This window comes from Cyprinodon tularosa, unplaced genomic scaffold (assembly GCF_016077235.1).
Source record: "Cyprinodon tularosa strain WSP-4 unplaced genomic scaffold, ASM1607723v1 ctg73, whole genome shotgun sequence".
In the NCBI taxonomy this organism is placed as follows: domain Eukaryota; kingdom Metazoa; phylum Chordata; class Actinopteri; order Cyprinodontiformes; family Cyprinodontidae; genus Cyprinodon; species Cyprinodon tularosa.
Window position 1 is genome coordinate 2,099,844 of NW_024039485.1, and position 13,580 is coordinate 2,113,423.

At 38.3% G+C, this 13,580-nt stretch overlaps 1 protein-coding gene across 1 annotated transcript in view; it reads right to left on the reverse strand.

The window, feature by feature from the left end:
- Nucleotides 1-2,572: 2,572 nt before the first annotated feature.
- mindy3 (MINDY lysine 48 deubiquitinase 3) overlaps nt 2,573-13,580 on the reverse strand; it is a 37,040-nt gene continuing 26,032 nt past the window's right edge. Inside the window, exons 13-16 of the mRNA XM_038269479.1 lie at nt 10,846-10,918; nt 7,398-7,485; nt 5,499-5,570; nt 2,573-3,495 (exon numbers count right to left, since the gene is read on the reverse strand). Of these exons, the coding sequence (XP_038125407.1) occupies nt 3,346-3,495; nt 5,499-5,570; nt 7,398-7,485; nt 10,846-10,918 (383 nt within the window). The 3' untranslated portion in view covers nt 2,573-3,345. The remainder of the gene's footprint in view (nt 3,496-5,498; nt 5,571-7,397; nt 7,486-10,845; nt 10,919-13,580) is intronic.

Here is a 13,580-nt window from a genome sequence, read left to right on the forward strand (position 1 = left end):
AGTCCTCTTTTACATTACCAGGAATAGACATGCATGCTGTTCAGGTTAGACCCTGTCAGCCTGCCAGTGGGCTCTGATCAGAGATTTACTGCAGGTCATTCTGGAGTGATTGCAGCTCATGAACAGTAGTGGTTTATTCCTTATGCACCGTGCCCTCGCTCCCCTTCCCTCTTTATAAACTCGTAACAAGACTGTTAAAGATGTGTGTTGGCACTGCAATCTGTCTCTATTAAAAAACAGGGTATACTACAACACACCTGTTTATGGATAGAGGGAGAGAAAAGTGTTCTCTGTAGATTAATAAAGTGCTTTTCTTTTAAAGCTTAAACTAATTTAGACTTTCAACCTGCAACTGCTGACAGGCAGAATGTTCCAGTGTTTTATGTTGCAGCCAACAGTCTGCCACCGAGGGGTTTGAAGTAAGAGTCAAGAGTATGATTGGTCTTCTTTATAGAAGTTTTGGTGCTAGACAAACACCATATTCTGTCTGAGGGGGATTACTTTCTGTTTATAGAGAACCACTTAAGTCACCATTAGTGTCTTGGGGATTTATTAAGAAACTGATTTAGATTCTCTCTGGGACACTCAACATCGGTTTGTGCTGTGATTTACTGTTGAAGCAGCAGAAAGACCATAGACATTTGAAACCAAAGGTTATCTTGTGTTGGGTCAAGACAAATCTAAGAGGGGTTCTTCCATGTTTTCCATAGATAAAAAACAAAACAAAAAAGTACTTCTCTAGCCTTGGATTTTTACAGCCACCAGTCCTTCTTCAAGCAGAATTTTATGGTACAAATTGCAGTTATGCTTTTAATCTTGAAGATAACAGAAATTAAGGAAGATCTATGGACAGATGGATGGATTAAGAAAAAAACTGTTGGACAGAATAGGAAACAGAAAAATAGGCAAAACAAAACAGACAAATAGGTGGAGAAATTCATGATCTACCAATGGCTTCGGAACTGATAGATGGCTAAATGATTGCCAAATGGAAGAGCTTGGATGGATAGATGTCCAAATAGTTGAAAGGAAAAAAAGACGAGTGGTGATTTGAGCTGAAACAACCAAATAAATAGAGATGGACCCGCAGACTCATGTATGGACAGACCACTGATCTCCATTTATTCACTGGATTGCTGATAGCTGGTAGTGCGGGATTGAAGTGAAGCCACCGGCCGCCATATTGGTACTCTCTAGTTAGACCAGTCGCACTGTAAACAATACGTGCGCTACAGCATTAAACAACGGTGATTTTCTCATTTACAGAGGGACTTAATACTTTTAAAATTAAGATAAATTCATTACTTTGACACACAATTGGTATTTCATAACATAAGTAGTTTACTTTAACTTATAATAAAAAAATAAGCACATCACATTGCATAGTCAGTATGAAGTCTATATAAATCATGTAATATAACATATTTTACAAATCCCTCACAACAAAATTTATGTTAATGGTGCATAATACTGATGTGCCAAAAGTATGTACATATAATATACATGTATTGATGATATTGTTATGGTAATTACATATTACTTCCAAGACTGAATTACAAGTAAACATCTTTTAATGCTATAGTATTTTCCTATTTGGAAATTATGCATATATGATGCCATATAGTTTATGCTGTTTATGTGCATTAGCCTTTAAAGGGGGACGTCGTTTTTTTACATTGGGTCCTCGATTTTACGTTATTACATCATGTTCTACTCACCCATATGAGTTTTGTGTCATTTGGAGCTGTTCTGAAGATATTCGGTTAGATTATATCCAAGTAACGTCTTCCTATGGGCAACGACTTGAAGGCACAAACTAAACTATTCATAATTTATTCTTCATGGTACTCCAGCATTCATAATATGTAGGCAAATCACTGTCCCCCAGACATTTGCGGTTATATTTTTCATATTTATATTTTTTAAGAACGAAGTTGCGCGTGTATGACATCATCCGCGCCCGCCGGCTACCGTTCATTCATCCTGTCCGCTGAACTGCTGCTAGTTTTACTCACATTAATATTTAAATGAGAAATACAACAAACACTACAGTAACGACTGTCATCCACTTAAGAATTACTACATTGACATTTCACATTGAATTACTTTCTATTTTCTAACATTAGACACAATGTTGATGGCTAACTCAGGGACTTTGAGTCAGTCTGAGATAGCTAGACTAATGTTAGGCTATATGCTATACTATGGGATAATTCGGCATATATGTATACTGCATGGATTTTCTAGGTTAGTACATCCACCGACTATAAAAGTAACAGTGAAACATCTTCCCATAGCCGGCAAACTGCTTGTTTTTGCAGTGAAATGCTACACATGTAGGCATTTTTATGGTGCGTCTCAGTGGGAGTAGGGAGTCCCAAAATGCCAGCCAGTGGTTTCACTTTTTTCGGGCTATCAGCAATCCAGTGAATAAATAGAGATGAGTTGGACAAACGGGATAAGAGTAAAGGATAGCAATGAAGTTGTGAAGTTTTTTTTTTTTTTTTTTTTGGATATCCACAAAATACTTAAAGTCAATTTAGAGTGGGAGGCATAATAAAATAGGCACACATTTCAACAACAAAAAAAACAATCCGTGTTTATTCCACAACCTCTGAGTATAATAATAATAATAAATACAAGCACTTAGCCAGCATCCTAGTGTAATGCGTAAAGCTCCCACAGAGCTTCACCTTGGGGAAAGGGCTGCAAACATCCAGTTAGGATCCCTCCTGCTGGGTTGGTCCCCTTAATTGTGTAAACTCTGAACAGTGGAAGTGGCTGTTAGTGGGTGTGTGAGCCTTTCAGTGTTCTTTTCAGTGGAAGCTTTGGTAAGTTTGCCTTCAAACAGTCCTGTAGCTATGGGTTAAGATTAGGGTTTCACAGTCGACTGGATCTACATGTGGTTCATTGTGAGATTTATCCACACCCTTGTTGAACCAAGCTGCTAAACAGTGTTTACATGTCTACTGCTAAAATGTAGCTTAAGGCTTTAGCACAGGGCTGTAACAAAAAGCCACACTTTTTTAAAACGTTCAAGTCATAAACATCCTGTGTCTTAAATACAATCGAGGGTTAATGCAAAGTTTTTATTTGTGTGGAATGTGTGAACATGGGTGAAAGAAATGGATCTCAGGCTGGAGTGGAAAGCTTTATCCATAAACGTTTGTCTCCCATGTGCATTGGTTTCCCTTTGTTGTCCCAAATCAGTTGCATGTGTCGCAGTTTCTGCAATCTGCTGACTGCTGTGGTCAGTGGGTAAAGGAGAAGCTAAGAAGGGTCATGTGGCAGAGGGGGGGCAGCAGTGGTACGACCACATGCAAAGACACACCAAATGTTTTAGTTCTAGTTCAGTGACGGTGAGCGGTTGGTGGTCCACAGCAGCTCAATGTAGGGCCACTTGGTCTGCAGGCAGCGCTTCACAGGAGTGTCATCAGTCCGGACCATGGGGTCCTCAAAGCCAAGCACCAAAGCCGTCCCCTCCACATATTCAACCTGAAAGAACACAGCAATGTCAATGCCAGGGTTGTGCACAAACATATTTCTGAATGGTGTCATGCAGATGTAGCAAAGAATTGTGACTTTTTAACATGAAAAACCTTAAGAAATGCTTTCTCCAGTGTTACAATGCTATATGGAAGTGAAAAAAAACAAGTACAAAAGTATGGCAACATTTACCGTTGCAGGTAAGAGTGTGGTGACTGGTGTATGTTTGTGCAGAGAGGCGTGTTTTGTTTGTTCCATGCATGCAAGTAACCTGTCTTTGTTGGCAGGGGTTACATATAATACATGCTGTATTCTATACTTTAGACTTAATATACTGAAAGATCCAAGAATGAGTCCAACAACTAGGGCAGCAAATAACCGATAAATCATATTTTAGATTTGTCGATTAATCAGGATTGTTTTTTAAGGAATTTATGCCATTAAAAAAACAACACTTCAGTTACTTGCCTTCACACCTGTGAATGTCCCTTTACCACCCATACCCAATACTACCTTTATATGTGAAAGTAAAATCGTAGTATGGCATAAATAATAATTTAACGGATTCAACTAACTTAAGATTGTTTGTTTCTATATATATATATATATATATATATATATATATATATATATATATATATCTATATATATATATATATATATAGAGATATATATATAGATATATATATACATATACATACATATACAAACAAACAAACACACGCATATATAAATGTATTGGTAAAACATCGAATAAAGCTCCAATAACCGTCAGCAGTGCTTAATGTTCACAATTATTAACATGTCTGCAGTCATGCTTGTTCTTTTGTATGATGGCATTAACAGCATTAACAATTAAAGAAATATGATCAAGTTAGTCATTTCAAAATGTGCGCATCTTTCTTCCAGTTGGACATTTAAGTTAAATGATGCTGGTATGTAGCTTCACATTGATCATCTGAATGACAAATGACACAGTGGAAAAAGCTGAACAGTACCTGTTCTGACTGAGTCAGCTGCATTCAGCTTTAACTCAATGTTGCTGTTGATTTAAAAAACAGTGGTAGCCTAACTCTCTAGGAATAATGGCTCTATTACTTGCTAGCTGAATGCAGGGCAGCAAGAATAGAAAAAGTAAAAAAAAAAGGGAGTATTTTGACAATTTGGCTATATCTTGATAAAGTATGCAGATATTTCAGTTCTAAACAGCCACTTTATTGCCTAAGATCATGCTCAACATGTGTTAAACTTGTGTAAAGGCAAGTCTAATTTGTAGAACTAACACTTCTCATTTTAAGTGAACTGGCACCACACTGCCTAGAGCTCACTAAAGAAATAGAGCTGTTCACCACATCTCTTTGCAGACATTTCCTCTGAAGGGGTCAGAGGGATGAGTGAACATAGACAGCAGGTTTCCTCAGAGCCCCGTGCAGTCGATGGCTGTCAGAGGGTCTGCTGTTTCCATCGTGAGCCATGAGAATGGATATAACATCACACCCTTATAGGCGCCTTGCTTCTACTTGTGTGTATGTGTGGGACTTTGTGGGGGCATGCATGCTATGCCATTTCTCTAACTTCAGGTAGCGGGCTGGAAAATAAGAGCCTGAAGACACATGGTGGAGTTGATAGATGGGGAAATTGATATTCCAGGTTTATGCAAAGCCACCAACTACATCTACTGACAATCATCCATCAAACTGAGGCAGCTTAATAAGTTTATGTTTCAATATTTTTTAAAGCAAAGCTGCTGTCTGTTTCCTTGGTATTGAAGCGACTCGAGGAAACCAGAGGCTTGAGCTGGGCCTTCAACTGGATGGACAGCCCATTAGGATCCAAACAGCTACTGTTTATTCTGGAGTGGCTGGCTGCCTCTGGCTCTGTGTATGCACGAGTGCAAGTGTGTAAGAATGATGACAGGAAAAGCAAAAGTAAATGGGAAAGAGACAGGGAATATTAAAAGGACCCACCACCATTACTTATGATGGAAAAACCCATATGAAAGAGTGGCTTACCCTCTCTTTGTGGTTGGACTGTTTAAGCCCATTGTAGTGGTAGACGGGAAATGAGTCTGGGATTCCTGAATCCTGCAACAAAGAGTAAAAAACATGCTTGATTGTCAAAAAGAGGCTTTAAGTAGACTTTTCTCACAGAAATGGAGTAAAGACTGGCAGATGCACAACATTCACAAACCAAAAAGTCAAAACAGTCACAACTCTTGACTGCAACCAAAGTTTTATAGTGAATCCCATGTGTTAAACCTAAATGTGTGTTTATGTGCGCATTGTAAGGCTCAACATCGGCAACCGCAAGTCAGCCAACAGCAGAAAAGTGCTTGAACAGTGATGGCGAGCAAAGACGTTTCCCATGAAATTGGCTTGAAGGTGCAGAGAGGGCTAACAGGGTGTGTGCTGAGCGTCTCATGTTTGTATTCCTATATATGAAACACTAACCCTTGCAACAATCCCACGTGTGTCTGAGTGTGTGTGGGTCCAGTTGGCTAATGGTAGTGTAATTTCTTTGTGGCTCTGAACCATTCCTCTGCTTAGTCCCTAAAGCCCTGATCACTTTAACACAGTTCCCCTCCATCTCTTCTTCTCTGTCCTCTTTACCAGTTCTGCCTCATAAAAGCATCTTACTGCTCCTCAAAAAGTAATCTCAAATGATTGCGAACACTCGCAGGTTTCACATGAGATGCCACAGGAATGTTTGAGGCCCAGAAAGATTTGTTAAAACAGCACTCTGCTTATGGTTCGCAACTAAAACCTTAGAGCCATCTATGCATGTTCAGAGCCTGCAAAAGCAATAAAACTACTGGAACTTCACATTTTCTAACCACAGATATCAAATTCAAATGCGCTTTATTGGGTTTTTTAAATGTGAAATAAAATGCATAAAATGCAGAGCATAATTCTGTTAGTGAAAAAAAAAGCCTGCTTTTCATGTGGGCAGAATGTTTTTGCATTTATATAAAGCACCAACATTTATTTCGAAATTTAATTGATAAACGTGCGAAATGGAGATGGAAAACCAACATCATGTAAACTAAATTTCAGAAGTATATATGGGTTTTTGTGTAAGAATTGGTGTCCTTTCATAGGTCAACTGATTATTGGACAGCTGTGATTGTTTTACAAGGGAAGAAATGGATTGCATTTAATGAATGTATTCTTCTTGTGAATTTTTTGGACTTAAGTAGAAATTTTTGGTTTTATGTACTTTAATAAAATAGATGCAAATACTTGATAGTAAGTATTTTTCTGAACATTGTGAAACACTGAAAACTTATGCTGCGGGAAACCATTCCCAGGATGAAAGAGGAACACCTTTCAAAGAAATTAAAAGTGAGTTAAAGAAGAAAAGAAAAAGACAACACTAAACATACAACCGGAGCTATAATGGAATGGTTTAGATATAAATATATCCATTAGTTAGGATGGCCTAGTTAAAGACACAAATCCAAAAGAGGCCTTAAAAAATGGATCTGTCCAATCCAACTGAGCTTCTAAAAATAAAGTGGGCATTAAATTGAAGGTTGTAATTCACAAAGGGAGCTTAAAAACACATGCAACTGTAAATTTAATGGAAGCTACTATTTTTTAAAAGAATTAAATAATGGGGTCACGCTTTCAGACTTTTGTTTGAAAACGTTATCCATCATCCTTTTTTGTTATATAAACCACTATGTTGACCTTTTGAATACAATACCGATGCAGCACGCCAATATGTGTGATTCCAACTTAACAAATCTGAAAAATTTTAAAGGAAAAAGTACTTTGGCAACATGCTGGATACGCCGATCTCTCTCAATATGTTTTTATCATATTATGGATGGTGGGATATATGGAAGACATGCGTCATACATTGCATCTTTTGAAGTGAAAGCTGATTTCCAGACACACATTTACACATACCTGATCTGGGAAGAACTCCAAGAGAAAAGGGCCCAGAAGAATTATGCCCAAGCTTTCTGGATCAAGCTTACTCTTCACCAGGCTGACGCTGAGAAGGCACAGATGTAGAGAACAGAGAAATGAAATCAACAAAAAGGCAGCAGACAAAACAGAACCAGGAAAACGAGACAAAAACAACAAGCAGATAAAGAGTGTAGCAGGAAGAATGCAACAGTGCAGCACAAAACAACAAGCTTTGCACATGACAAGCCAGCCAAACTTACAATCATCTAATCACTCAGTGTGGACCTGAGATGCATGTTTTGTTCAGTGTGTGCCTGTTTTTTTTTTTTTTTTTTTTACAAATACTGTGGTACAACTAAATATACCTCTTTCCAGACATTCCTACGTGTTGGATCAGTGTTATTATTATTCCACTGTGATAAAAAAATTGAACAGATTGTCCTTTTAAGGGAGAAAATAGGGAAGAGAGTGTTTTACTCAGACACACAGAAGAGGGATCATTCCTCAACCTACTGCTGAAGCTGCTACAGAGCAGAGTCTTTGAAACTTTTATACTAGGTTTTATAGCTGGATATCAGCGGAGTCCCGATTCAACTTTTCATTTAAAGTACCATGCTAATATTGCAGCTCTAAAAATTAGCAGATGCCAATAAAGATCCAATGCAATATCAGGAGGAATCATACCAGCTTTTATTACTCATTTTATATTGTAGAATGGTAGAAAAAGTTTGGCCAAATAATTTTGCTAAATTGGGGAACAAAAGTCAACTGAGCCATGTAAAATTAACCAATGAGTAACAAACTTTTAATAGAAGCAGAATTTCTATCAGCATGAAAATATCAGAGGTTTTAGGTGCCTGCCAATAAAACCCAATATTAGTTTTTGGCTAATAAATTGATATTGGATTGGAAAATCTAGATGTATAGTATAGTTATAGTTGACACTAAGCACGTTAACAACTTAAGAATAAAAGATAAAAAAAAAAAAATCATGTCTAATTACTTTATCATAAGCAAGTGCCTTGTTACATATCCATTAGCTTGATATTACACTGCTACCCACATATATCGGCACCCCTAGCAAAGATGCATCAAAGTAGCAAATAATTTAAACAGAGAACATTTAACATGGTAAATGGGATAACACCTTAGAGTCTTTCAATGGCTCTAGCCATGTATTCGCCTGGAGTCTTTTGCTTTGATCATGAGATTTAGGCCACATTCATTCAATTTTGCTGAAATGCAATCTTGTTGTCAAGGTCTTTTACTCTACTAAATCAGTGTGACCACTATCAGAGTTTATTATGAATGCTCCAACATATCAAAGTGACCTACAGGCAGAAGATCTTAAGGGCTGGTTATACTCCCACAGCAGTGTGTCGCAGTGAGCTCGACGCAGACATTTTTGATTTATGCTCAATTTTTGTCGTGGTCTGCGCTATACGCTGTGGGTCTAGATACGGCCGAGGTGGTTAGGAAGTGGGGGCAAGTTTAGTCCGACAATGGAGGGACATGACGGCGAACAATAGCGGGGATCATGTCATTGTCTCCTCTCTACCTCCTCTTCCTTTCATCTTTTCTCTTTTTTTTCCTTCAGTTTTTCCTCTTCTGTTCTATTTACATTGCAGTGTCCAAATAAACTGTAAAACTCCCTGCATAATTATAATAAAGCAATTTATATGCATGAAACAAGTAGAGCAATATGGCAAATGCCATACTGCTACACTTGTGAAAGTAAAATCTGTTGGGCTCTTTTTGGCATCGAGACAATTATTCTTATTGCCAATTGCCAGACAGGACACTGTTAGAAAACAAAAAAAATAAAAATAGCAGGGATCCAGGTGGAAAAAGGGTCCCAGCGTTCTTGCGCACCTCACTCTTCTAGCTGGTCCAACTTCACGAGTTGGTTTCCGCAATTTCGGTCATAAAAACCAAACAAGCTGACCTTCTGTCTGCGGTCACCTAAAATTTGGGAGAGGTGGAGTGGAGTGTCTGCGGAGGGGGGGGACGTCTTTTTGTTCACTGCGACACCTACGCAGATGACCTGGTTTCGAAGTATAAATCAGCCTTTAGACATCACACAGCAGAGCACTGTTCACTGAAGTAATGATGAACTTAACTGTCACTAGAAGTGTCTAATGAAGCTTCTCTGAAGGAAAACACAAAAAAATACACAACAGTGAATGTTGGTGTCTCTGTGTTATTGAACTCTTGAGCAGTGGGAGCCAATGGGATTGTGACCATATCATTAACAAAGAAGGAAGGTAAATTAAAACAGCACAACAAAACACCCTAGTTGGATCAGAATTAGGGCGTTCAGATTGCAGTGAAAAAGAATCACATATAGGCAAAAAGATCAGCTTTAGGTCCCTTTAGCCATAGCTAGGTTATGTCCACAGCCTCCAAATGTGACCCATATCTAACATTTTCACAGCAGTGTAAACTGCCCAACTCCAATCTTTCACATAAAAAAAATTCCCTCTGTTTTTCTCACTGTTATGTGGTCAGGATACTGTTGGTTCAGTGGATGAGTCATACAACATTTTTATGTCTGCTGATCACTCACATGTAAAAAATATGTTCAGGCTGAAATAGGACAAAATAAACACTATCTGGTCAGCTTCATTTTTCAAAAAACGTACCCTATTTTGCGTTTTTTATAGGCATAGTACACCACTGGGCCCATTTATCCAGACTAAGTAAATTGTACTAATTTAAAGGTTGGGTTTTTAGTTGTCAGTGTAAGATAAGTCTAAATACACCTTATACTACACAGCTTGTTAACTATTCAATAGTGTTGCACTGTGGAGAAATTTTATAACTTTTATTTTTATAACTTTTATAACTATTAAAACTTATCGACAACAAAACTTTTTTAGTGTTACTTAAGTTTATTTCTAAAAAATAATCTGTCTTTATTAATATAAAACAGGACTTAATTGGATTTACCATAAGCATTTAAACAGCAGGAATCCCTGCAAAAACTCTTGTGTGGTAATGATTGTGCCTTGCGGTAGGATTTTCCTGTGTTTGTTACGTTTTCTTGTGATCTATTGGCCATCTGGGGGTCTGCAGACCTGATCTGTGGTCCACTTCTTGGCAGAGCCCTCCCAACTACAGCACTGGGGCTTACAGCGAGGAAAACATGCTTCTGTTTCAAGCGGCACTTTTAAGCATTTCTTCAATCTCTCCGTCTTTGTTCATGATCTCACTCTAAGCCAGTTTCTGACTTTTTCCCTTTTTGTTCTAAGCTTTTATAGCGGCATTCTCTCTTGCTTCACTTAATGGCCGCCTGGTGGTGAAACATGAGCACAGGGTCAGTGACCTGGCCTGGCCTTGACTCAGGAGGCAGAACTTTAGAAGCTCCACAGGTGCGACGTTCAACCACACAAGCTAAATCCCCCCCCACAAGCTTATATAAAGCCTTGAACATGCAAGGACTTACTACTCGGGCTCCGAGACAAGGTCAAGAGCTTTCATTACATCCTCCAACAGAGACTCTGGTATGAAGCCATTATCTAGAGAGAGACAGACAAAAGGAGACATAAGGCGAGCCTGGTGGAAAAAAAAAGGCAAAGCATTTAAGCAAAACACACAAACATTGGCACATCAAGTCACAAATGCTGTGGAATGAAGTCATCTGAAAACTCTTGGTCGTCTCCCTCTGATTAGAACAGCATGATTGCGTTACCTGAAAGCAGCGACTTTAAATGCAAACATGTGTTTTTGCCCATTCGCTTTGGCTTCATACTTTTCTATGTCACTGAAGAATTAGCATGTGAGCCTTTGGGTTATCTTGTTTAGCATCATGCCTATTCCCCAACTGTGCTGTACAGATTAACTGACAATTACTGCACTTGGTCGCTCAGTTCAGATTAGTCCAACACCAGATGTTCAGAGCGACAACTGATAGTGTGACAATCAATTAGAGGACATGCACAAACACAAAGATGTGACCAAACAACATTCAGCAAGAACCGAGACAGGGAGTTTCTGAGAACCTCTCATGAGTCTCTGCGTTGCGTGTGAATGCATGTGGCAGTAATATTTTTTTCCCCCACAACAAAAGCACTATATTGACTATACATATGGCAGTTTTGCCCCTTTTACCACAGTGTTTAGCTATATGCTGGATATGTGTCCAGTCCACGCTCCTTTCATGTGTACACATATGCACTTAAACGTGTGGGACCGCCGACAGCAGACAAAGAATGCGCTTATGTGCACACATGTGTGAGAGCATACCATATGGTATGCAGAACGTGCTGGCAGATGACAGAGGCACTGGTGCACTGTGCAACAGGAAGAAACAAATGAAGAACAAGGAAGAGCATTTGACAGTTATGTCTACAGATCTATTGTGGAGTCTGACTGAGTAAACATGACTGCTCCAAGCTCAAGGGAGTCATCTCAGGGGATTGTAGGGTTATATTAGGAATAATGTCCACAAATCAGAAAATGCTCCTGGGGGCTGTTTATGACAGCCGTTTATGTTGAGATTTTACAACAACAAACAAACATATATGCAACTATTTGGGCTACTGCATGTATTTTCATGATATGAGATAACTAAATGAAAGAAAAACCAGACGATTATGATTAACTTACAATACTATTTTTACTTTATTATCATTAAATGATTTCTTAAATGCTTTGAACATTAGCAGCTAAGCCACCGAAAAAATGTGAATTGTTTTTTCCTCAAATAAAAAAAAAAAATGAAAGAAAAGCTAATTATTATTGCTAACCTGGGCATTATTTCACACTTAACTGTGGTTAAAGATGTAATAAAAGACAAATGTGACCCAAAATGGCCGTATTTCTTTGGTATAACTTGAGTCAAAAGTCGACTAGATGTGACACAATGAGGGAAGTTCAGTATCAATCACTCAATCAGTATTTCCTTTAAGTTTTTTTAAGGCTGTTAACAGGCATTTACATTAAACCCAAGAAGTCATTAACCATTATTTCCTATTTTGGTCCCCCACATACATGCAGGGTAAAAAGTAGGGTTTTGAAAAATGTTGCATATCTGGTGGTCCTGTATAATCAGTGCGTGAAAAGGATAATTTGGAACAGAATTCTTTATGGGCTGTTGTATTTCAATCATCAGGAGTCTTTTCAATCTGTTCAAGCCAGTGATACGCTATGCTGTCTAAAGTCTCAGTAACAGATACCCACTCCTGACAAAGTCAACCTTGAAGCACAAACTCGTAATATTCTTGGACCACAGCACCCAGAGGGGATCCATGTTGGCTTTCTATCACCGTTCTACCCCTGCATCTAATTTACTCAGCTGAACGCTGCTGAGTAAGTTAGAGATTATGATTATGTGAAGCTTCAACTGTCAAGATATTCCCAATTAAGGAATTAGAATGCCCATGCCTGATGGTTTAATTAAATTCTAGCAAATTTGTTTCTTGTTAGATTGTTTTCATACTAAGTTGCGCTGATTATTAGAGAATAAAAATCAAAAGACATCCAATTCTTTTTCATAGTTAAAGAGGAACCATTTAGCAGGAATCAATTAACTGCTCTTTGAAAGCAAACCAGGCTGATTCAATTCATTGCTTCTAAGGCTATGCTGCATCACTGTGCTACATAGTGCATGGCCATTATAACCAAAGCAATAGTGGAAAGAATCCCCAGGGCAGAATACACAACTAAAACAAGATGCGTCTTTAAATGAAAAACAAAAAAGACCTAAGGCTGATTAGAGCCTCTCCTCTCCCCAAGCTGAAATAGTTGACTATAAATAAAATATCCTCTAAATTAGAAATCCTTTCAGTCACTAACATCCAACTTTAAAATGGTGATAAAAAAATATCAGTCAGGTCTTTCCCTGCTGCTTTTTACCCCAGTCACCTGGAAGCAGCAAGAAGGGGGAAAACAAGGAGAGACACAGGACAGTTGTTTCAGCTGTTAGCGGGGCTGATCTCACTGACTTCAGCAACAATAGACATCACAGAACCATCTTGTTCCCCTTATAGAAGAAAAGAAATACCGACTGAAAGGGAAGAGACTAAAAGGGGAAGTTTAATTAATTTGGAAAATGGGGAGAAAAAGTAGAAGTTTAGTGTTTGATAAGCAAGTGCAGCTCTGGGGAAGTTTGTATAAATCCTGCATTTTGGCATTAGAGTTTTCATTTTGTTGCTCTATTTTACCTTAAAAAAACAAAAA